This window comes from Chlamydotis macqueenii, chromosome 7, assembly GCF_036417535.1.
Source record: "Chlamydotis macqueenii isolate bChlMac1 chromosome 7, bChlMac1.mat, whole genome shotgun sequence".
Lineage (NCBI taxonomy): Eukaryota > Metazoa > Chordata > Aves > Otidiformes > Otididae > Chlamydotis > Chlamydotis macqueenii.
In genome coordinates, this window is record NC_141562.1 from 30,294,555 (window position 1) to 30,319,139 (window position 24,585).

The 24,585-nt window shown below is 45.8% G+C and overlaps 1 protein-coding gene across 18 annotated transcripts in view; it reads left to right on the top strand.

Moving 5' to 3' along the window:
• The window catches only part of TCF7L2 (transcription factor 7 like 2), a 178,607-nt gene that overhangs the window by 58,735 nt on the left and 95,287 nt on the right, over positions 1 to 24,585 (top strand). For 15 of the 18 annotated variants that reach the window (XM_086751724.1, XM_086751714.1, XM_086751718.1 and 12 more), the window contains exon 4: positions 5,566 to 5,667. The exons of the other annotated variants lie outside the window; for them this stretch is intronic. In XM_086751724.1, the coding sequence (XP_086607850.1) occupies positions 5,566 to 5,667 (102 nt within the window). The remainder of the gene's footprint in view (positions 1 to 5,565; positions 5,668 to 24,585) is intronic. 18 annotated transcript variants of the gene reach the window in all.

Sequence of the window (24,585 nt, forward strand, 5' to 3'; positions counted from 1 at the left end):
GCTAACTAAATATCAGAGAAACTCCTGAGCTTCCAAGTTGGTGTCCAGGCTTGTACTTCCATGTGATTCTGCAGCGCTGGCCAAGGGAGAGACTAACAGCAAAATTAGAATCAGGAATATTTCTGTGGGCAGGGCACGTTGGGATCCAGGGAGAAGGTGCAGGGTCTGAAGGTGGAGATATGGTCCCACGGTTAGGGGAGGTGCTGGAGGCTGGTGGCATCAGGCTGACTCTAGGAGCTCTGCTTCTGCTTGTTCCAGTTCCTGGGAGCTAATAAGCACCAGCTGCAGGAAACCTGAGCTGGAAAGTGTTGTGCAGCTTTCTCTCTGTTTAAAAATACAGCTTTTTTTTTTTTTTTTAAAGAAAAAAAAAAAAACCAGCACTTATGTATTTATATGGTGTGGGACATGGCTTGTAGGGCATTCCAGCAGTGAAAACAATAGCGTGACATGGGAGCAGGCGCAGGTTGGACACCAGCGCAGGAAACACCTGCGAGCTCTGTGCCATCCCTTCCACGGGGGCCGCAGCGCTGCGAGCCGGGCCCTGGCCCGGGGGGTGGCTGCTGGCCCTCAGTGACATTTTCCACCGTCCTCTCATCTTGGATGTGAATTTTAGCTGCTTTTGACCAACTCTGCTGTGAAATCTTGGGAAAGATATTTGTTATCCCTGCCGGTGCCCAGGAATCAGCGGCTTTGGGTGGTATCTGGGGGGTGGGCTGCAGGGCTGCTGTGGGTTGGGTCTGTGCTTTGCAGGACCTTCTGGTTGCAGATGGGAGGTGTGGACATGGTGCTCACAGGAGTGCAGGATAGGATTTTTTTTTTTTTTTAATTTATTATTTTCCTTCCACAGAAGAAAAAATCTGGGCTGTTCAAATCATTTGCCTTTTCCCTTGTGCTGACAATTTAACAGCCTTTTTAAAAGCTTTGGTTTCTCTCAAGTATGCTCTCCCCATACGTGTTTTAATTTTTGTGCGGAGGCCTGGAGCTTAACAATTATTTTGCTTAAGCTCTCTGAGACTTCCCATAAAACTTTTCTTCTTCTTTTTTTTTTTTTTTTAAACACACACATGCTAATGATCCCCATCAGATCATATTGTTAAACAGGGAATAAAATACTTACGCCGAGATGACATTATTTTAAAAAATGTTAGAAACAGGCCAGCAGAGCCCATTTCAACAGTTTTACTCCGAAATAATTCGCACAGATTTGTTAGAGTTAATTTGTTGAAAAGTTCAGTGTTTGTACAGGCAACTCCTGATTTCCACACTGAGAGACAGAAGCAGGAGAGGAGCGAGCAAGTGTCCAGCGCTTGCGGGAGCAGGATGGTGGGAACTTCCCTCCCTCCTACCCTTTCCCCCCCGGTGCAGGAATGTGAAAGCAGTGTCAGAAGGCTGGGAAAGTCGGCTTCGGATTTTTGTGGACTCCTTGCAAATCAGAGGAACCGTCTGGCTCAAATCTGCATTTAGGGCCGAGAGAAGAGGATTTCCTGCTATTTAGTTGCTCGAGGAAGGAAAGGATTTACCTCTCTGCTGTAACGGGACTTAATTTTTCTCCTCTTTAATAAGAATATCACGGCGTAGGGCAGCAGTAGTAAACCTGTGAAAGCAATCGCGCCTCTCCCCTTTGTCCTTCGCCCTCCCCAGCCCTGATGCGACTCCCCCTCTGCCCCAGCATCCTCCCCTCCGAGCCCCGGCGACGGCTGGCGGCTCGGCCTTCTCCCTCCGCCGTGAAAGAGAGCGCTGCGGAGGGGGCGGCTGCGGCGACGTCGCTCCCTCGGACGGCCGCCTCGCTCGGCCCGCCATCTGGATCCAGTTAGCTCTCTCGGCAGTAGGGCTGAGTCTCATTTCCTCCAACCAGTAATGTTATATAGGCAGTGATCCTGTTCTGCCCTAACATAATTGAAAATTATGTGTATTGTAGACTCGCAGCGCTGAAATGTAGACTCGTAAAAATCTGTGGCTCAGGTAGCCTGTGGAGATTGAATTTGGCACACAATGAAGCTTTTATGTAAAGTAAGAATTATAAGCCACCACATCAATATTGTGTTACAGGCATGACAATTCTTGGATGGGGAGGCCTTGAGTCAGGCTCGTCACCTTAAACAATGCTAATATTTCATACTTTATCAACAGGGCTGGCATGTTGAAGCCAGCAAATTTGACTTACTTTATTTATTTATTTATTTATTTTTGCAAACATCCCGCCGTTGAAGCTGTGGGTTCATTAGCTTGACGCAGGCGTTGGCTGCAGGCTCTGGCCCTCTCTGTTTATCTGGCGGACAGAACGTCTTGCCCTTGGCGGGGCCGGGATGCTGCTTTGGAGCCTGGCCACTTGGTAGAGCTCGTGGAAGTTGTTTTATTGACCCTTGCGCGTTACTGTTTTCCGTGGGGGCTGTTTATTTTATTTTATTTTTTTTCCCCCACTGGTGTGTTACCCTTTGGTGGAAACGGAAGCTGTCTGCATTGTGCTTGTGTGCAGAACTGGGCCCTCTGGGTTTGGACCGTTCCTACTGGGCTCCGTGTGTGTGTCCAAGAGGAGAAGCAACTTTGGCTGTGTTTTAGCCTTTGCACTGTAAGACTTCTTGGATCCCCTTTGGCAGGGCAGGGTAAGAGGAGAACTTTGTTGGAGTCCACACTAAGGGGTTTAAAAGCAGAAAAGCAAAGTAGCAGTAGGATCTTCTGAAACTTTCATCTTGTGCTTAGACTAGTCAGCCTGGTGTGGGAGCATGCATGCCGAAAGTATGGGCTCTTGTGAGATTGAGGTGGAGCAGGAATCACCATACTGTCTTGCTGTGTTTCTTCTAAGGGAATTTATTGCTAGTAAAAGCTAGCAGAACTGACAGTCCTGAAGGCTTCGTAGTCCCTGCAGTACTTACTGACAGGACGGGGTCTGGTGTGAGCTTGCTCACGCTGCAGTCTTAGAGACGCCCACATGTTTCTTGGCTTGTCTTGTAGGACAGCTGCCGACCTGAGCTCCTTCATGGGTTGTCATAGTTGTAGAAATGTTCCAGGGTTGCTCATGGTCTTGGAGTGGTCATGGAAAAATGAGGATGGTTGGTTTATTTTGGTGGGTAACAGCTTAGTGGCCATTTCCTGAAACGCCATGGGTTGAGCTGGTGGGTTCTTGTAAGTGCTTTGGCCGTAGTAGCTGTAACTTCTCACTCTCTGAAATGAGAGGAGTTTGAAACAGGTCTGTGTACTGTGAGACATGCATCCTCTGAGGACGTTTTCCTTGGAAGAAGAGAAAAATACTTCACTAGCTGGCTGAAAAACCTGAGGAAGCTGATAGTAGTTGCAACCCATTAAGAACCTTTCTGCAAATTCATGTGCCTGCTTATGTGGCGGTGTTGCGAGCACTAAGACAACTGATGGACTTCTAAAAATGTAGCAGTTGATTTGTTTAATAGTACCGTCCACAAATCTGAAATGTATCGGATTTCCCCTCAAGTTAAGAAGCTCTCAGTCAGCTTAGGTTTTGGGTTCATTTTCTTTGCACTTGGCTTGCATTTTTAAGTACTTTTTTGAAACCACAAAGGGTTAGAAAGTTACTTCAACATCATCTCAACTTTAAAATTTATGTTGTGGTTGTCTATATTGAAGAGCAGGGATTTGATACAAGCGATCAAATATCTGGAGGCTTACAATCGAGTCGTAAGAGTTAGAAATGTCGCTTATGGTAGACTAGTTCTGGTTTGTTTGGGTTTTATTTCTTGTTTTTAAGAAGTGCTGAAACATTCTGGTCCACATTGCACAAATCCCCAATGTGAAGATGAATAAAAACAAGACTTCTTGGAACTTGAGGAACTCGTATGGGGCACAAATCCAGAGTATGGTTATGTTTATTTGCATTCCGGTCGTTCAGGCCCTCCAAGCGATGGGAATTGGTAATGCATCCTCCTGCTGACTCCTGCTTTTGGTCACCTTGGTGCCCAGGGCCTTGCAGCAAACAAGGCCTCGCATGCTAGCAAATGTTTTGCATACGTGAGCAAATGTGATAGTGATGTGCTGAAAGCATGGAACCAGATCTCCTTCCTTCCTTCATGGAGATTTAGATACAGCTTCCGTTGTTTGCCTGGGGTGGCAGGGGTTGTTCGTGTGTGGTTCTCCTTCAAGATTACTCTTAAAAAAGAAAATGGAATGGGTAAACATAACTATTTCTCTAGATATTTTCTAGGAATAGATCCGTTAGGTTCAACCAGAGTCTAGCGCTAAATAGGATCTTCTGCAGTGGCCTGATCTGTGCATGCAGCTCTTTTTCTTAGTTCTGGGAGGGGGCTGGAGGTATGTGGCCATATGCGCTTCTTCCAGCATGATGTGGGGCTCTTAGAGATCACGTATTAACCAGTGTGCCTGATCGGCACAGCGCAGCACCGTGCGGAGAGAAAAGCTTGGGCTGGAATTATATTTAGATGTACTGTGCCTCTGAGTGTTTGGGTGAACTCATTTCTCTGCGGGGCTGCTTTTGGTCAAAATCGAGCACTTCTGATGCAGCAGCCTGGGTACCAGTTCGAGACGTCACCCATTTGGTGGAAGACTTGAGCTCCGCTGTGCGATCCGACTGGAATGCGTGGCTCCTCCAGTGAGTTTAGCGAGAGGATGCATGTGCCCAAGAGCAGAAGTTTTAGTTGATATTTGATGCTGGTTATATCTGTGGGAATGTTCTGCTCCTTCTTGAAATGTATTTAAGTTTTTGGGTTTTGTTTTTTTTTTTTTCTTTTGAATCAACACCCTCTTACGCTGCAGATTCCCTGCCTGTGTGTATTCAGCCTATCTGCTGGTGACAGTGACATGGAGAAGTTGTGGCTGTCCCCGACCGCCCAGCCAGCACAGCTGAGCCTGAGTGCACCAGCCTGTGCTTGGGCTTGGACATCGTCAATGGGAGAGCTTATTAAGTTTGGCCTTGTAATTGAATAAGCTACGCTGTGCAAGTCCCTTAAGGGTTGTCCAGCAGAAGGTTTTCTCCTGATGATAATGAGTTAGAAGAAAATAATCCATGGTGACTTTCAAAATCGATGAAAAGCGGAGAAAATAGATGCTAAGACCCAGCAGTACTGGGTCTTTTTGGGGTATACCTCTGCTTTTAGGGCTTGTACAGTGCTGGGAAGCTGGAGGACTTGACATGGTGCATTTGTTGAAAGAAGGCTTACAGGTGATCCATTAAATAATGAGCTCATATTTTTAACCCACAATACATGTTTTCACTCTCCTGAGACTGATAATCCACCTTCCCCTCCCTTGCCCCATCCTCTCCATGGTTTTGATATTTTGTTTCTGTGTGGGTTTTATTCTTCTTCTAGATTTGCTACGATTAATAAAATCAATGTAATGCTGTTTTTGCAATCAACTTTATTTTCTTTTTCCTGAACTGTAATGTGGTGGTATGAAATTCTTAGTGTTCTGCACGGATTCTGTCTCCACAAACATGCAAAGTCGTCTTAATTTTTGTTTCAGTTCCTTGCATAAGTTTTAATTTATATCTTTTTACTCATGTTATCTAAGGTTTGTTATTTTTTTGCCTTTCTTTTCTGAACTCATTTTTCTTTCCCCATTTTTGTTTCCTCCATCCAGTATCTGCAGATGAAATGGCCACTGCTTGATGTTCAGGCAGGGAGCCTTCAGAGTAGACAAGCCCTCAAGGATGCTAGGTCTCCATCTCCAGCACACATTGTTGTAAGTAAATGCAGAAAGATGTTCTTCTTTTGTTTTTTGTTTTTTTTTAAAAAAAAAAAGGCGTTTGACATTAATGGCATTGCTTGTCATCAGTTTTCTTTTATACAAACCAAAAGAGTAATACTTCAAACCAAACAAAATCCTAATGAGCCCATGGTAAAAGGAGGGAATACATTTACTGCTGCTGGGATGTTTATGAAATTATCGTTCATGTGCCTCAGAGGAGTGCAGAGAGCTGAAAATGCTTGTACACACTGCAGAATTACTTAGTGGCAGTGAAGTCCAGTCAGGCTGGTATATACATCTGACAATGCTGAACTGGAGAGAATGAAGAGACACTTTTGGAAAGCGTTAAAAAAAATAAAACCCAAGCCTGATTCTATGGCCTTTACTAAAGAAATCGTATCTTATTGCAAAATCTTGAATGAAAGTTTGTGAGAGTTGGTCAGCATTTTATCTGGGTGAAGGCTCAACAGAGCCAAGCTCAACAGGGCACGTGTCCCTTTGTGTTGTGATGATTTCTCGTTTAGTTTAAAAAGTGTTATCAAATTTTTGCTACTTACCAGCAAAATATAAACCTCTCTTTATAATAAGTAGTATTGCTAAAAATAGCCCTTTAAATTAACTTCTCGGTTAAATTTTCTTGCTTCTATTATAAAAACCAATGTTGAGTTTGGAATGTTCAATCCAAATTTACATGAGAGGGATTTGGTGTTTTAGATTATTTTCTAAAATGCTATCTCTAGAGGTCTGAAAGGAAACTGTTTGTTTATGTGGCGTTATGCAAGAGGGGCAGTATGCGTTGGCCCATCCTTGCCCATAGCTGGTGTAACTGCCACCTAATGTTAGGAGCATCTTAGCTCTGAGCGTCCATCTGGGAAATTTGTTTCTGGAGAAGATGGCACGTAGTGGCTGAGAATATGTCTTCTGAAATAATTTATCATTGAGTTTTAAATGTGTTTTTTGTGGTGGTTTTTTTTTTTTTTTTTTTTAAACTTTGTTGTAACCAAGGGATAACAAAGTGCATCCCAGGAAAAGAAACACTGCTTGTTCTTTATCTTTTGTTATACAGCCTAAAGCTGATGTAGCTGGTAGATCATCCAAGGTGCACATTTGCTTTGTTAGAAATCTAAAATCATAGTGAACGTTTTTGAGGAGATTCCCCCGGCATGGGGATGGGAGCGTTCCCGGGGCTCTGGGGCTGGCGTGGCGGAGCAGTGTCGGGCTTGTGGGAGGCGATGGCGGGGGAGCAGGAGGTTTCTCCTGGCTGGTAGCAAACTGGGTTGGGTGGGTAGCTTTGCTGGCGATCATCTGCGCTTCCCAGTGCTGAGCACCCGCTGTCCCCGCAGCCTCCCGCTGCACAGGAGAGTGGGTGCTTGCCTTTGGCTTTTAAAGCAGCTTGTTGTACGGGGGTGCTGGTTGGGGTCCTGGCTCCCCCGGCCCTCTCCACGCTCTCCATCTGGTTGGGGGGGGGGGGTGGTTAGAGGCAAGTGGACAACATACACACACAGAAAAAAGGGATCAAAAATGGTGATCATTTTGGAAAATAAAGAGAAACCTGTTTCCAGGGAGGCTGAGGTTGATCTGCCTTGTATTTTGACTATTTATGGGGTTCTTATGGGTCTCTTTAAAAGCTGTTTCACTCTGCTATTCAATAAAAAGCATATTTACCATAGCAACCACTTAGGCCGTGAGGAACATATACTACCTCCAAGATGGAGGCCACCTTCCAAAAGAGCCACAGCTGGCATTTGTAATGTGATCTTTTGTGCTACTTACAATGTTGGAGAGAGAGGAGGAGGAGGGAGGGAGGGACAGGGGGAGCTGTGGGGGTTTGAGGGAGGGGGGGGTCTGCAAGGTTTAATGTTTATTTCTAGTAGCAAACTGTTTTGCCTTGTTCTGTTAAAATAAATAAATAAGAGGCAGCTTTTTTCCACTCTTTTTTCCTGGCATTCGCCCCAGGCTGCATTCATTCTGTGGAGTAAAAATGGTCTTATTTTTGGTAAATGAAGTTAGAGCGGGTAACGGCATTTGGGGGAGATGAAGCGGCTGCAGATGCCGGTTGCCCTGGGATGTCAGGCTGCTCTCCTGTCCCTGTTTGTTCATCGCTGCTCTGCCTGCCCACAGCACCTGGGACCTGACCGCTCTTGTGCAAGGCTCTGCACCCATTTCTGCAGACGGGAAAACAACGATTCATCTTTTTATGGAACAATGAGGGATACTTCGTGGGCATGCTGATGTTTCTGTGTGAGCGTAGTGGGTAATGTATAGGGATAGAAACTGGTTCTCCAACCATGTTGTTGGGTCTTGTCTGCCTGCCAAGTGTACCCGTGCCAGTTTTTCATCCTGAAATCACTTATGCTGCCCTGAAGATCTATAGAAAAATGCTAACACCTGCAAATAATTTCTTATCTTTCCCTTGTCTCTGAAATCAGGATTTGAGGGTAATCTTTATAGCTAGATTAAAAAGAGAGGAAAGGAGAGTGTGTGAGGTTTGGGGTTTTTTTTCCTTTTTTTTTTTTTTTCCTCTCCCCTTTTTCCTTCCTTTTAGTTTTTTTTTTTTTCTTCATTTTTCCTTTCTTTTTTTTTTTTTCTTTTTTAATGCTCTTACTTCTCAGTGCTTGGCTCTGATTGCCATGAGCTCTGTGTCAGGGATGCAGCCTCTACGCCCAGCTCCGGTGAAACTCCCCTTGGCTTCAGCGCGGGTTTTTAGCTTAATGACTCAGGGCTGCAGAACATGGCCGTCTGTAATGCCTTAAGTAAAGTCTGTACTATTTGTCAGCCGTCTTCCTTTCAGATTTGTTTAAGAACATTAAGTTAAGACTACAAAAATCGAAGCAAAAGACCAGCATGAATAATTTGGCTGGATTGCCCCCAGTGCTGAGGGCTGGGTTAATACTGCTTTTCATGGTGCTCAAGAGAGTCTCCAAGGCCCATAATGAGAAACAGAATATTAAACTGAAATTATGTTCAGCGTGTCTTGAGGAAGGTACAGCATGAGGCTCCATTTAAGAGCAATGCATTTATTTGCATTTAGGTGCTTCACTCGTCTTGTAAGACTCTTGCATCTTGCTCTGGCACAGTCATGCTGCTTATCTGTGTCCAAAGGTGAAAGAAAACTAGGGGAAAAATTGTTTTAATAGTATGCTATTAAGCTTGCTAGGGCAAAATTTTGAATTCAGCTTGTGGATAGTACTGTTATGAGGCTGGGATTTTTTAAAAGGGTTTTAATGGTTATTTCTCCCCTTTTTTCCTGACCTTTGATTTCATTGAAGGTATTAAGACTTTGTAAAACAGTTTTAGCAGGAAGTTTTTGGGTGTAAAGCAGACCCTAGCTGGGTGCCTTGTGTGCTTCTCTAAGTGGGAAAGGTGCTAGTTGTCCTGAAATCCCGTGTTCAGTGTGCACCCGATCTGCTCCACGCGCGTGCGCCAGCGTGATGATGAGATCTGGATGCCCTGGGAGTGAGATTCTCACAGGAAAATTTTCTAGTGTGGTGTGGACAGGCAAGGGAAAATGAGTGTGATATGTCTGCACAAGGATCTCCAAAATCCGCTCGCTACAGAAAGCAAGCTCCTTTAAAACCGTTTTTTTTCCCATTCATGCCTTCCTACAACCTTAAGGAGAAAAACAGTGCTGTTCTTCCATGTTCTCTGCAAAGTAAATGTTCTGACTGTACCATACCCTGTTTTGGGTATGAGTATGGCTGGAAAAAAAAAAAAAAGACCAGTCCCAGGTTCCTGCCTCCTGCCGTCTCGGCTGTACAGAGACTTGCTTTTAGCGTCTTTTGTACCAGGCAAAAACATTCTGGACCCAAAATGGTGGTGGTTTGGTACAGCCTATTTCTTACAAAACAGTTAAAGGTTTTAAAAATTCCTGCATTTTTTTTTTCTGCAGGGAGGCCTTTTGAAGTAAATGTAGATGTTACCTTGGGAGAGGACTTCTAGTACTATTTGGCCTGGATTTTCCAATATGCAGTGAACGCAGCCGTAAAGCAGTCTGAATCCCCAAGAACAAAGAATCACTGCGCAGTAGCGTATCTAATTTTTTCCTCTTTTTTTTTTTTTGTCCTTAAGGAGGTAAAGGTGTGTTTTCAAAACAATACAGCAAGCAGAACTCAAAATTTAAGGAAAAACTGTCTGAAACATAGGCTGCGTTCTTAACCTCTTTGACGTGCGTGGGCAGTTTGGAGAGACCAGGAGTTGTTTCCCAGGTCGGTTATAGTTGAAGCTGCGCAGTCTGCCCTGCCTGGTCCCTGGTTCCTTCAGTCTCATGCGATTTATGCTTATGTGCTTTGAAAGAAAAGTTGAATACCTACAAGTAATCACGAGGTTTGTTTTAGATTTAAAAATTTGCCTGTAGTGTCCCTTCAAACAGGCCACGAGTGGGGTTCATCCAGACACTGCCCTGTATGTATAAGGCCATCTGGAATGTCTTGCAGCTTCCATTTGCAGTGCCCCATGAGGGCTTTTAAAGCTCTTGCTTTGTTTATCTTTAATATTTTGTTGTAGAGAGGCTGTTCTTCCTCTGCAGTAGCCTCTTGAGATGTTCTTGGATTTCAGGCTGTGTGTGCCTGTGGTGGAACACCCTGGAGATGTGCAGGGCGATCCTCTGAGTACGCAGACTGTGGTGAGAGTTGCAGGAACATGGTGGTGTTGTGGGGGGAAGGTGTTGGGCATCATTCATGTCGGTGCCTGGTACCGAGAGAGGCACATGCATGGGGAGGAGGAGGGGGCTGCACTGGTACCCTCGCAATCCCTGATGGCAGATAGGTCACACCATGGTGCTTGGACCCAGCACACAGATCCCCGAGACTCACGCTGCAGAAATATCCGTGCAGACTTAATTGGAAAGCTCCTTTAGTGACTCTCTCCCTTTTAAATGCTCTTTCCTTTATTCGACTAATTGCTCTGGCAGTTGCAAAGTAAACAAAATGTTTCATTAATACGTGCCCAAAAGTGTGCAAACATCTTGTCCTGAATTTTTGGAGGTGCATGGCATTAAGCCGCAGAACAAATTAAACTTGCTGAGAATTTTGTGGTTAAATCTTTCACCACTGATTCCTTTTGATTTTTTTTTTTTTTTCTGTTGGGAAGGATTGTCTTAAAAAAAATAATCTGTTCAAACCTGACTGTTAAGGGCTAAGTATAGAATTCACCTACCAGCAGCACAATAAAATTATTTTGGATGGATTCCTATAAAACACACAGATTATATTCAGTACCCACTAAATATGAATGGGAAGCCTAGTGCTTGGTTAATGCTGAGCATAGAAGAATTGTGGATTCCAAAGAAGTAATTCACTTGATAATTTGATATTTTTGCAGAATAGTTCAGACTTTAGAGGACTGCTTCATGCTGTTGTGTTTGCTCTGTGGCACAATGTCTGTCCTCTGCAGACCTTATTTAGGTACTGGAGGTAACCCCCCTGCTTTAACGTCGAGACTGGGGAAACAGGCAGGCTTGTACCTTTTACTGTGAAGTAAGCAGGAATTTAATGCTTCTGCAAACATCAGTCAGCACAAAAGCACCTTCAGAAGACACCTTGGGGCTGGACTGGCAGCTGGGATGAATTGTCACGCTTGGCTGTAGTCAGGAGATCTGCGAATAGCTCCAAGAACTCTGAAGTGTTTGGACGTTGGGATATTTCAGCTGTGAATAAATGCTGTAAAATGTATAGTACTGCCAACCTCAATTGTTCTGGGATCATGAGTCAAGCCTCAAAAGATCGTGAGGATTGGTGGGGTTTTTTTGGTGTTGTTTTTGTTTGTTTTCTGTTTCTTAAATAATACATTTTGTATTCTCTTTATTTGTTCTCTGGTTCCTGAGCCTGCAGGGTATACTCCGCTCATTCTCAAACTTTTCTCTACAGCAGTTCAGGAGCTTGCTGTGTGCTTTAAGTGAAGGCTGAGGTTCTTCCCTAAACACTTGACTTCAAGGCTGCCACACTTGAAGAAAAATACCAAGTGTTGTTAGACTGGCTGTAAAATTCTAGGAGCTGGCAACCCTAAGCGTTGCTCCAGGAGAAGGCAGTTGAGTAGGGGTGTTATGAGATGTGTGGTGCAATCTATTGAACATCTGTTTCTTGTGAATTACCTGACTGGACTTTGGGAGAACCTGGTCCTTGGTGCCTGTGAGGACTCAGTTTTGCCACAATGCTGGGATGGCTTACCTTGAGGTGGCTGCAGTGCTTCCTACTCCCAGGCAGGGCCAGGCTTCTCTGAGGTTGGTGGAGACAGCTCAGCAGGTCCTCCCAAAGCAGCAGGTTTGTAGACCAGCGGTGAACCAGCATCAGTTTTGATGTCCTGGAGGGGCTGTGCTGCCGCTCCTGTTTGTGAGCTGGAGCCTTGAGATTTGGCATTTTGGTGTGCTGTGGCACACCAAAATATATCTGGTAGGTCTCTCTGACTTATCTGAGTATTGACACTCTCTGGGTGAGGGGGGAGCAAGACGAAAGCTTGCTCATCAGAGATCTTTAAGTGTGGTTGGAACTGCATCTACTGCAGGCTTCCCTATCGTATCTTTTGTTTGTAAATACTCACTGTTTCCCAAATGTGATGCAAAGATGAGTCCCTAAATTCTGGGCCTTTCTGACTAGCTAGTTTGGGATACAGTAAAACTGCAGAGAGCAACATTTCAAGGTAGAAACCTATGCTGGGAAGATGTTTTAGGAGAGTATTGTAGCACAGAGAAGCCCAAGCTGTGTTTTGGATTCGTTCACGTGACAGTGCTAGAGCAGGCATGCGAAATTAACTTCTAGGGACTCGCATGGGCCTAAAATTAAATATCGACAAGCCATCAACTCTCCTGCAGAAGAGCGGTTGTGCCAAGAGGAATGGAGAGAGTGCAGACGGTCCGTCCCCGAAGCCCAGGGCATGCACGAGGACTGCAGCAGCCGCGCACGGCGGCTCGGCCTTGGCAGTGGGCGAGGAGCGGCGGCAGCGCCGGGTGATGCTGGAGAGCCAGATGGGTGAGCCTGTCAGATCAAAGATGATGTGTACCGAGGGTGGCAGGCTTGGCAGGGCTGCTCGCCGCAGGTCCTTCTCCCCGCACACCCTGTCTGCAGCTGAAGTTTGTGGCTGGATTCAATCTGGAGCTTAGAGAAGTAGATATTAAATAATGCAGCCTGGTTTGGAGCCAGAGCTCGTGCCGACTGGAGCAGGAGCAGCCATCGTGTGCAGAGCAGAAGTTTTAACGAGCGTGATTTGGCCGTGGCACTGTTTTTACACAAAATTCTAGAACTGCAGTCTTCCCTTTCCAGTACAGCTTTGGGCTTGTGGATGCAAAGTGGAAAAGCCCAAATATGCAGTGGAAGTAGCTGTCTCAGAGTAGCTATTTCTCATTATCTCTCCATGCGGCCACTCTTACTCAGCAGTAAGAGGTCCTTTGTGCAGTTTAGCTTAATCTGCTTTGGAATCGGATTAAGCTAAACCTCACAAAGAAACTCTTAGTGCTGAATAACAGTGTCCACACAGAGAGATAATTCGAAATAGTTGTTCTGCATTTTTCAGTTCACACTCGAGCCTTTGCACAAAAACATCCCCGTGCAGACGAGCCCACTTGAATAGGAACCTCCTATTTTCTGTCTAAACAAGACCTGTGTGCTGTGTCCAGGTGCTGTGGTAAAGAAAACAGCGAAGTCTTATCATTAAAAAGAAAGGAAGGAAGCTGGCATTGCTGGACTCAGGACCGTTTGTTTGCCAAGTTGCTCAAGCCCAGGATTATTGCTCTTCTCACCAGTCCATGCAGTCTGGGATTAGATTCATGGAATACTTGACTTTCTGGACTGTACGCATCTATACTCTCTTCTGTAGAAGAAACTGAAGCTGCTTAGTAAGCCACCACATAAAGAAAAGGAAGGATGCTTTCTCCTCTGTCCTGTGCAGACCTATTTGGCAAGGGTCAGACCCATTTTGGAAAGCAAAACAACAGAGGTTGCAAATAACAAGGAGTGATGCCTTTGTGAGACAATCTCCCTCCCCTGATGTCTCACCAAGCAATGTTCTGTGCCTGATTTCACAAAACGAAGCTAGAAATTTTTGTCAAATAGACTTTACTTTGAATCCACAGTGGGCTACTTGCAAGGGTCTGGTTCCAGGGGACCTTGCCTTGAAGCATCGTTTGTACCTGACTGATACTGGTGAGCAAAGTCATTCAGCACTTTCCCAAGGTGGGGAAACATTGCTCACTCCTCTCTTTTTACCAGTGCGGCCAGAAAGATGTTAAGTAACTTTCCCAAGGTGGTTTTGAGAAACTGATGATTACCACATGTGCATTTTAGAGGAAAAAAAAAACAACCCTGCAGTCCCACAGGAAAAACAAACAAAAAGAACTGAAGTAGTTTTTGAAATCTAAACCTAAAATCCTAACATGTATCAGACCTTAGAGGAAAATTACTTTTGGTGCTATTAAGACCCTGCATATCCATGAGCATTTGTGTCAGATGTCCTTTAGGTCTCATCTCTTGGAATTGGTGAGTTTAAGGGAGCTGAGCCAGTCCTTGCTCTACCCAACAAGGCAGCCAGACTGGCCTGTGTAGGAGTGATAGATGGGTAATGAGAGGTAGGCTGGCAGGGGGTCCTGCACGTGCATGGTTTGGACCCGTATGCATGTGTATATGAGAGGAAGGGTGCTTTCTGACTGGCCTCCCTGATGGAATTAAGAAGTAACCAAAACTTTTGTGGTTGTGGATTTATTTATTTATTTATTTATTTTTGCAACCCTACCCCTCTACCTTCTTCTTGGTGCAAATTAAGAACCTGATAGCGTCCCTTGCAGGCTAGCAGAAAGAGGTGAGCCTGTGCTAGTTTCCTAGGAGAGGCAAGCTGTTCTCTAACACGCATTTTTCCTGTTGGCAACACTCAAAGACTTCTCGACTACTATTACTGTGGAAACTAGCTTCCTCTTCCCCTTCCTTTTTGCTTTTTAGGCCCTGATTCAAGAAATCATTAAATGTGAGCTGATGTCCATCCATGTTCAGGACCACACTTAAGTGTGTGCTCAAAGTACTGTCTTGTATAGTGACGCTTTTCTGAGGGGGGGTGCTGGAACTGAGCGTTTATATGAAATAAAGCCCCTTCCTGAGAGATGGCTGTGGCTTCTGCCTACGCCCTGGCCAGCAAGTACTGAGAAAGGAAAGGGAGGAAGGGAAGGAATAGTGAGTCCTGAGCTCTTCTCCCCTGGAGCTTGTCCTTATGCTGACGTATTTTTTTCCCAAGGCTAAGGCTGTAGCAGAAGGAGACACCCTGAAGGAGGGCTTTGGTCTCTTGTTAATCATCTGCCCAGTGGGAAACGTGCAAAATCTGTCGTCTCCTCCCCTGGCTGAAAGGATAGTGTTGGTGAGGAAGGACAAAACAACAGAATTTTGCCCTGTTGTATGCCCACAGAGCTCTGTTGATGTCAGTATTGTGCGTTACAGGGATGTGACTACCCTGTAATAAGGAAACAGTATTTTGTGGAGGAAAGCAGACTGAAGGGACCTGAAAGCCTCCAGACTTCCTTAGTGCACATCGGCAGCCGTGCTTCCTTGCCAAGCAGCTGCATGGAAGCCGTATTGCTAGAAAACCGCAAATGGTTGCAGCACACAGAGTTTTCCCTGGCAGCAGACCTTCTGTTGCTGCATGTTGGGCATGTCTACATGGTTAATTATCATGAAGCAAGCAAGGGTTTGGATTGCTAAAGCCGTAGCTGCTCCATGTTGACTTCCCATCACGATGCTTTTCAGGCACGCCAAGGTCTTTGCAGGGAAGTTGTTTACTGGACGTGAAGTAACCTGCTCCTCATTAAAGGGCTCTGATGGCCAGGACAGGTTACCCTGGGATAAGCTCTGGTGTGAATCTGAGGCATGCCGGTTGCTCCACAGTTGCCGCCTGAGGGGTAAACGTGAGGTAGCAGATGTGTTTTGGACTGAAGGTGAAGTTTGCTCACGTCTGTGTCCAGAGCTGAGCGTGTGGCCGGGCAGTTACGGAGGTGCTGTAAGACCTTGGTGAAGCTCGCCCTGCAGTGACTTGTTCTGCTCATCGTGCCCGGAGCACGTCCAGGGAGCATCTGCTCACGCCGTAGATGGACTGTTAAGCTCCGTTCCTGCGTAGGCGATCGCTTGGCCACCTCAGATCGCTGCGCTGAGGAATCTGCGGGATGAGTAAATGATGAGAAAATGTGAGGGAGCAGCCCCAGCACTGATAGGTGAGGAGAACGGCTGGAGAGCTGGCACCTTGTTCACTTTCTGGCCAGCACAGCTGCTCCTTGCCTGGGCACCAAGCTGGGCTCGTGGCTCTTGCATGAAAGCATCATCCTACTCCCATCACTGGAGGTTGAGATTGGATGCCTTAGTCAGGAGTTGGAAAATTAGGGACCCTTCTCTTCCCAAGCGTCATCCAAGCCTGATGGTGACATCTCCCGTGGGACACCGTGTTTCACTGCTGTAATTGCGCAGCAAGCAGGTGCAAATTAAAGGTAATTTCATTATCACTTTATTGTCACCTGTATTTAAGAGGATATAATAAGCAAGGTACTCACAGGAAGCCAGGTTGTTGTCCCTGCTCCGAAGACCTCATTCCAGGAGAGATGAGGTCTGTGCAGTGCAAGGCACAGCAGTGGTTCGCTTGCTGTACGCGTGTGGTGTGACTGGCACTGTATGCTGATGTCCCTTTCCCGGAAAGGTAGCATATCCTGCATGTCAGATAATGGCAAAGCTGGGAGCGATGTGCAGCTCCCCTGACTCCGAGTTCACAGTTCGAACTGGTAGGCTGGCCTGGCTATCATATGCGTATTTAATGCTGTAGTTGTCTTTGCGTATTTTGCTGGAGGGACTAAACACACACGCAAAAAAAATACAGTTGCTTACCTGTCCTTCAGCGCAGGTGAGCTTTGCACTTTTTTCCGTGGACACCTGTGAGATGTTTAAAAGAGCAGCATGGGTTCCTGACATCAAAGAGTTAACAGCAGTGAATGTGGTACAATAGCTCATTAGGACTTAAACGTGGGCTGCAAACTCAGAAATCTTGATAATTTTGGTCTATAAGGACACTGAACTTTCAACCCTGGTTCAGCAATAATAAATGCCTGTTAAGTAAGGCTTCCTTTTATGAAGAGAGGGTAGATGGATGCATTTCAATGGGCTTTAAAAGTATTGCTACTCGTTTCAGCGTCGGCTGGCCGAACGCATCCGGGCATGGGAAGGCATTTCAAGATCTGCACAAAAAGCACTTTGAAGTATAACCTTTGTGAGCGTCTCAGCTAAACCTGACTGCAGTTGGAAGCCACACTTTATTTATTTATTTATTTGTGAGTCATTTTCTTTTAAAGTCACTTAAAAAAAAACCCCATGAAAATAAACCTGTGAGCAGTTAAATGAAAATGCAGGTTTGAAACTTTGACCTGAAGTGGAAGGTGGCGGTGTACGTTAGGCTTTTGCATGGATGTCTTCATCACCAAATACACCAGTGCTGGTTTGTGAAAGTGGGGGAAGACGAAGCTGCGCTCCAGGATGGAGTTGGGGCAGTTGCTGAGGCTGACAGCCGAGCCACCCTGGAGCAGAGGGTCTCAGGCACGTAGCCGTCCTCCAGCCCCCCCGCCCCGGCTGTGCCCGCAGGAACCACGGTGAGGAACTACAAACTTTTTCACAGACCTTTTGTCTACCTACAAAAGGATCCTGCAGACATTACGGGGACCGTGATTTGAAACAAATCCCGGGTGACTGTGAGTCACAGCTCTACAAGTTGCAATCTTCCTTGCCTTGAGTTTGCAGGTCTTGATCCAGGCCGGCTTCTGCTGAGGTCCTACGTGAGACTCGAAGTAGCGTGTGCGTGTGTGTGTTTTACCTCGCCTCTCGGAGAGCAGGAGAGAGACCTCCGTGAAGAGAGTGACAGGGTTTGATATAAACCAGCAGGACTGCATTGCTGCCATTATTCGACAGTAAACCCTTTCACAATGCCATATGCTGCGCATTCCAGTGCAGCGGCGGAGGGTGTGATATAGTTAAAGCACGCTCGGCAAACAGGAAACGCTGGTGACCGCTGTGTGTGCTTTTCATGGAGATAAAGTATTGAGAGCGTAACGAAAAAAAAAATGTGCTGGGAATAGGGGGGAGAGAACGGCGGGGGTGAAGGAGAGGGATATATTTTGGGCCTGACGCTCCAGTCATTATGAAAACGCAGGCAGGAAATGTGGCCGCAGAGCAGCCGAGAAAACGCCGCTTTGCTCTAAGATGTTTATTTTACTCCATTACACGTATTTTCTATTTTGCTGCTGGGTATTGGGAGTGGGTGTTGGCTTTTTTCTTTCTTTTTTCTTTTTTTTTTTTTTAAATTTTCTTTTTGAAGTTCCTATCACTCTGGCTTAGTACCCAGCTCCCTTCCCCTCTACCCTCTCCAGGTTAACAATCAAAGCCTATTTTAAGGAACATTGGTATTTAACCTAAGCGTAGTTATTTTCCCAGCAATGGCTCTGCAAAAGGCACTGCAAAGCCTCTTCGGAGTTGGGAAGTCGCTGGGCAGGGGGATGGGACCCAACAGGTCCTCGGATGGGGAGAGCTCTGAGTCATAAACACGCCATAGCTTTAATAAAATAAATGAAGTGGAGCCTTTTCAGCCGAGGGCAGGCTGTATTGGGGCGAGTCGGGCTTTTAACGTCGGGAGTGAAAATTGACAGGCTGAAAACTGGGACATAAACAAAAATGTCAGTCCCTGGGAGTCTTGTTCACTGGACAATGTCTCAATTGTTTCCGTGATTTTTCGCAGGCAGCAGGGGATAGTGGGAGATTTAACTCTTCACCGGCCACGCAGGCGCTGGAGGTGCTGGCGGAGCGAAGAAGTGGTGGAAAAGAGCATTTTTTGTTTGGAAACGATTAAGCATGTCAGTGGGTGATAAGGAAAGGTCATGCTGTTCTCCGCATACTTGTCTGCTGTTCAAGTTGGGCTTTATGCTTCTTTAATTTTGTTGAGGTTTTGCTGCTTGCCTGGAAAACTGTTTTTTTTCCTTTTTTTTTTTTTTCCCTTTTTATCAGGAAAAGTGAGATTATGGGGCAGACTGGTAGATATTTAAGAAGAGGAGGAAGTATGTTTGGGGGTTTACATTTATTTTTTATTAGTATTTCTTCATTAAACGGCTGACAGGCAAGCTTGGATATTTTAAGACTGTCTAGATTACTTGGAACAAGCTGAAATATGAGATAGGGAATGCCCTGTGTTTTATTAACCGCTTTACAATTTTGCTTAAGTCTCAAAATAAAAGGCCGCCTTCAAAGGAGGCATAGGAGAGCCAAGGAGCTTAATTGTCTCATCATACTTTTGCTTTATTTATTATAAAAACAAACACTGAAACCTGTTGCATACCAGCTGTACGTGGGCAAGGTTCAGAAAGCTGTAACTGGTAATTCTGCACTCATCAGATTTTGAATGTGTGTTTTGTTGTGGGCGGGGGGAAGGAGGGTGAGACGGCAAACCAAAGTTGCTTCTTCAGGGTGCAAAAGCTGTTGAGGTTTATTTGCAGGAAGATAAACCTGTTTTAATAAAACGTGGGTCTTGTCTCAGTTGAGTGAAGTTGAAACATTTTGCAGGCTGGAAGCCAACTGGCTTGGTGTGCAGCAGCCTGGTATTAAAGGTCTGGGATGTGCTGAGGTTGCTTTAACTTAATTTATGGAATAATAACGTATCCCATTTTCATATCCGCGCATCCTCCGGCTGCTTTGTGTTCGAGTGCGTGTTCGCAGCCCTGCACTTTCTCTTCCTTTCAAAATTTCTCCTTCCACTGCCCCCCATCCCCTGCCTGCTGCTTTTGGGCAGGCAGGAGGCTGGGAGCAGCCGAGGGCTCTCCGCTGCCTTCCTGCCGGGCAGGAAATCGCCTCCTCCGTGAACGCCGCACGCTGTAACGCAGCGAGACTTGTGCTGGTGGGCAGACTTCTCCCCAGATTCCTGGCTGGGAGATAGGCTCTCCTGCGTGGTAAGGATGAAGGAAGTAAGCTGTTGCTCTGCAGATGCTTCCCTGTGTGTTTCGCACTGATGGGAGAGAGGGAAGAGGGGGTAAAAATAACTGTGGTGTCCTCTTTGAAAAGGGTTGTCTCTAAAGACCAGGAGAGTTGCTGCCCCTCTCAGAGTCTGGCCCGGACTGGAGATGCTGGGCACTGAAAGCACACGCCAGATCCTCTGTGGAAAATCTGGCTCCCTATGTGTTTTGAATTGATACTGGTTTCAGAGATGTAGAAAACAAAAGTTGTTGACATGTTGGAGCAGTTGGTTCCCCGGGTAAGTATCCTGAGTAGAGCTGGATTTAATAATTCATAATTAATCATTCATGCAGCGAAATGAATAGCTCTTCCTGTTAAGTTAAGGATCACTGAAAAGATCGTGATTTTTCTTGAAACTTTGTTTGTTAGTCATGCGCTAGTCTCAGCATTTTGCCTTGGAGATCATCCATGGGCCGTTCTTCGGAGCCGGTTGGTGTTGGAGCTCCTCTGAGCAGAGATGGGGAACATGTGATGTGTTTCCGTTCCCTGTGTTGAGCAGCAAATCATATTCTTTAATTAATAAAAGTTTATTTTCCATGAAGATTCTCCAGTACTTGCATAAAATCCACTGTCTTGGCAAGTGTCCTCACCACTGAATTCATTTGCTGGTGCAGTCACAGAAAGTGGTTAAATGTGTTGGTTAATGAATTTCTCTTGTTCGTTACAGAATGGCATAAAGCTGATCTAGCTGGGGTTGCCTTGGTTTTGTGCTTTATATAAACACAGAAGGAAAGAAATCAGTATTTCAAAGTATTTTCTTAGGAATGTTTTGAAATTTCCACCCCTTTCTAGCCATGAATAACAGTCAACTTTGATTTGAAAATAAACTCATTACTGATAATAACAGCCTACAAGAGATCTCTGCTTCCGTGCTCCTCCCCATCTCCTAGAGAGGCTCAACTGCTGTTCCAGGTGAAACAACACTATTTTTAGTGCCATTGCAGAACACGTTCGTGAGATACCCGTTATTTAGCTGTACAGCCCATCTAAGTATCTGTTTAGTTGCCACCAGTAGTTTTCAGAGACGCCTTTTCCTAGATGTTCCAATTAGCAAATAGCTAGTTTTCTAGTTTAGATTAACTGGTTGGTGGGGAGAGATGAGGACGCTGAGGAGAAAATGCTCTTTGTAGATACGTGTCATGTCTGTAGCTCATCAAGGCATGCTCCAGCTCAACTGTCCTGGATGAACAGCATCTTTAATATTTGCTTCTGTTATTAAGGTTTTGGTGAAGCATAAGTAGTGGAGCATCTGTTTCGCATTGTCTTCCACCCTTGCTCTAGGACATGCGTGGAGCAGCCTGTGGAGCTTGGGTGTCCTATGTTCTCATGTCCCTTCACCTTGCAGGACCTGAATCCAGCTTGTGGAGGTCGGGAAACTAGCAAAGCAAGAAATGGGCTAAGTCACGCTTTGTAAGAGCTGGATGGTGCTTGCTTTCCTTCTGGAGTGAGCACGTGCTGGGTGGTGTAAGGGTTTGGATATATATTGTTGCTGTGCATCTCCTGTGAATATTGACCCAGCCCAGGGAGATAAAGACATGTGGCGGTGTTTGAGAAGAGCTCAAAGAAACGCTCCTGTTTTTCTGGTTGTGTGTTTGGAGGCGTGATGGAGACCTGCCATAAATTTGAGATATGGTCACTGAAGTGAGGCCCCTGTGCTGTCAACAGGAGAGCTGTACCCATCTGAAGGGACAAAAGGACTCCTGTACGGCTCTGCGCAGCCCTCACACTGGGTAGGTGCTCTACTAGAAATTGCTCTGGTTGTTGTGAGGAGAGAGGAGGGGACTTTACATCTCCTTTTTGCTGCTCAAAAGTTTTCCTGGTGAAACGTCAGCGTAAACATGTAGGTTGGGTTTGGCTGGAGTCTCCCCTGTAGGCCATTTCTCACCAGCATCTGCTGCACCCACATGTGAAGGTGACAGTGGAAGTTCTAGATAATGGTACTTAGCACTTATGTAGCACTTCATGTTTCCAAAGTGCTGCACGAACCCAAGGCTCCCTATCAGTCCCTAGGGGAAGCTGGGCCTTGGTATTATTCCTTTTATTTATGGGCAGAAAAGCTGAGATGCGGAGAGGTTAAGTGGTTTGCCCAAGCCCACACAACGAGTCAGTGTCAGCTCTCAGATCGGACTTGAGTTTTCCTGGCACTTGCTGTCATTGTGCAATCAGCTGCAGCGCGTTGGCCCCGTGGGATGCTCCTTGTCGAGCCCTGGAAACTTCGTGCAAAGCCTTTTGAGATGTGCTGAGGAGATTCTGCTTGGAGACAACGCTAATTGCTTCTGTTTATTTTAACATAGACTTAGAGGATATTTCACAAATTCTTCCAAGAGGCAAAAAAATTGCCCTCACTGAAGAAAAATCCAGACTCTGAAACACTGTTCGGCTAGCAGTGGCATCTCATTGTGCTGGGCAGGCTGTGAATAGCCGTGCAACCCAGCGCTGAGAAGCTCTAATCGACGAGGTGAAGCGAGGCAGCACTTCTCTATCAGCAACTTTTTACAGCTTTTAGGGAGAGGAGGCGCAGCAAGAGGCTCCGGTCTGCGGGAAACAATGCCCCAACTGCACACGGGTCTGCTCTCGAGGAGCTACTACGTGGTAGCTCCTGTGTGAGGATGCTTTTGTTGGAGAATGAGAGGGCCCCTGTGAGCACAGAGTAATTCACTTCCAAAGTAGATTAAACTAAACTGGGAAGATGCTGTTAATCTGAAGCTGTGGGTTCTGCATCTGTATTTGATCTAGAGTAGATATTCTCCTCTAAAATTGCATTTGTGTGTTCTAGATTGATTTATCTTTTTCATATGGAGACGAAGCCTCATTTCTCAAATCAAACTTTGATTGAGATACCAAAATTATCTTGTTATTCAGTTGGGATGCCGAGCAACTCCCTCCCTCCCTCCCTTAGGTGGTGCAGATTTTCCAGTGGGCCATTGCTGATACTCCCTTAGGATGGGGCTGAGGGGGCTGTATCTGAAGTTTATTTTCCTAGATGCCCAGAAGTTAAACAGGCTATTTGTCAGCCTCGCTCTTCTGAAATAAATGAATGAAACCGGGCTGGAGGAACATGAGGAGGAATATTTCTGGTTCCTGAGGAGGCTGTCAGAGTGGTGTCCTTGGGTTCCTAGTTCTCTTGGTCTCCTGAAAAGCAAAGCCAGAGGGCTGGCTGGGCGCAGGCGTCACGGCTGCGGGGCGGGATGGGGTTGGAGGGCCGCGGTTCTGCAGGAATGCCCATGCGTCAGTGGGAAACCACAGGGCGTGGTGCGGAGCTGGCGCTGGCCGGGGAGCTGTGAAGACAATTGAATCTGTGGTAGGCATTACATGATACTGGAGAGCCCGTGCTAATCTCTGTTTTGTGTGGCGTGGTCTGTTTGGATTAAAATACATGGGTCAGGGTTTGGTTTTTCTTTTTAATTTTTTTTTTTTTTATTGCCAGCTCTGCCGTCAGCTAGTTCAGCATCTCTGAGCTAGTCATTGGATATCTTTATTCCCTTGAGAAAACGGGAATAGCCTTCCTGCACGCATGCTGTAAGGTTGAATTAGCACGCGTAGCCCAATTTCTGAACTTTATGCCAAGGCCTTATACCCAGTTGAGTCACTGCATTTGTTTTGCAGGCTTTTAAGTTTCCATTTCAGTGGTGGAAAGATGCCTCTTCTGAGCTGGGTTCGGTGGCATGTCCTCTGCAAATATGTTACTGAGTGGTGGGAGACCCTGGCAGCCCACCCGGGCAAGAGAGCAAACTCCCAAAAAAGCATTTTGGTCCTGAGCCCACGTGAGCGGTGGCTTTGAGTAACGCCGCCTCTTTGGCTGAATCCACGTCGTGTAAGATTGAAGACCGATCACACGTTCTTTGCTGGGACTTTTTTTTTACCCCCTCCCCTTGCCCTGTGGCTTGTTTGTGTGATACTGTATGGGGCAAAGGCACCGTCGGTTATCATACTGCGTGCTCAGCGTTCGTGGGCAGCAATCAGAGATGTACCTCCGTGCTCTGAACTGTTACGCCACGGTGAAGTATGTTGTGAGGTATCCAGAGATGTTTCCCCTTCCCCCACCAGCCACATGCCAAAATAAATAACTGATATGAAAGTCAAGGTACAGAAGCCAGCAGCATTGTACAAAAGGTCCTGTCTCCCTTCTGTTGTTGTTGTTTTTAAATATAATTTTCCTGATGGGTTGAGTGACTGTCTATAGTAGAATAAAAAGATGGAGAAGATATTTTGGCATGTCATTGAGCAGTAGCACGTTCCTTCTTTGAAATCTGGGATTTTTTTTTGTTTGCTTTGAGTTTTTTGTTTATCTGCTTATTTGGGCTTTTTTTTTTTTTTTTTTTCTCTCTCCTTCCTGCTTTCACAAATGGAGGAGAGGAGAAATTGTGTGCATGTGTGTGTGGTACCCTGCCAAGCAGAGAAACTAAGCAGACAGCCTCTATTGCTTTTGCTCTCACATCTCTAACTTAATTATGGGGGAGGCGAGGGGTGTGTTGTGTTTAATGTTCTCCGTGCTTCCAAAACTCTGCACTCTCGCATGCTGGGGGCTGACCACTGGCATGGGCTTTCATTAATATTTTTTATTTACCCTGCCCTTCCGAATTACTACTTTAGGTTTGGGGGCTTCTTTGTAGCAGAATTCTTTTATTTTTATTTTTATAATTGCTTGTGAATCTACAGAAGCGCATGTCAAAAATCATCTCAATGTCACTAGTCTTTAGTTCAACAAGAACGCTATAGAAACGAAAGGTTCTGTCATCCATCAGGTTTTCTGTTCCATTTGTTGAAGATGAAAGGCAAGCGAATTTAGTGCTCACTTTCTTCTCCTTCTGACAGTTATTGATCCTCCCTGGAACTCTGCAATTCGCGCTCCGAGCAGGCCCTGACACAGGGAATCCCCAATTCATTATGCGTGTGCTCACTAGCGCCGCGGCAG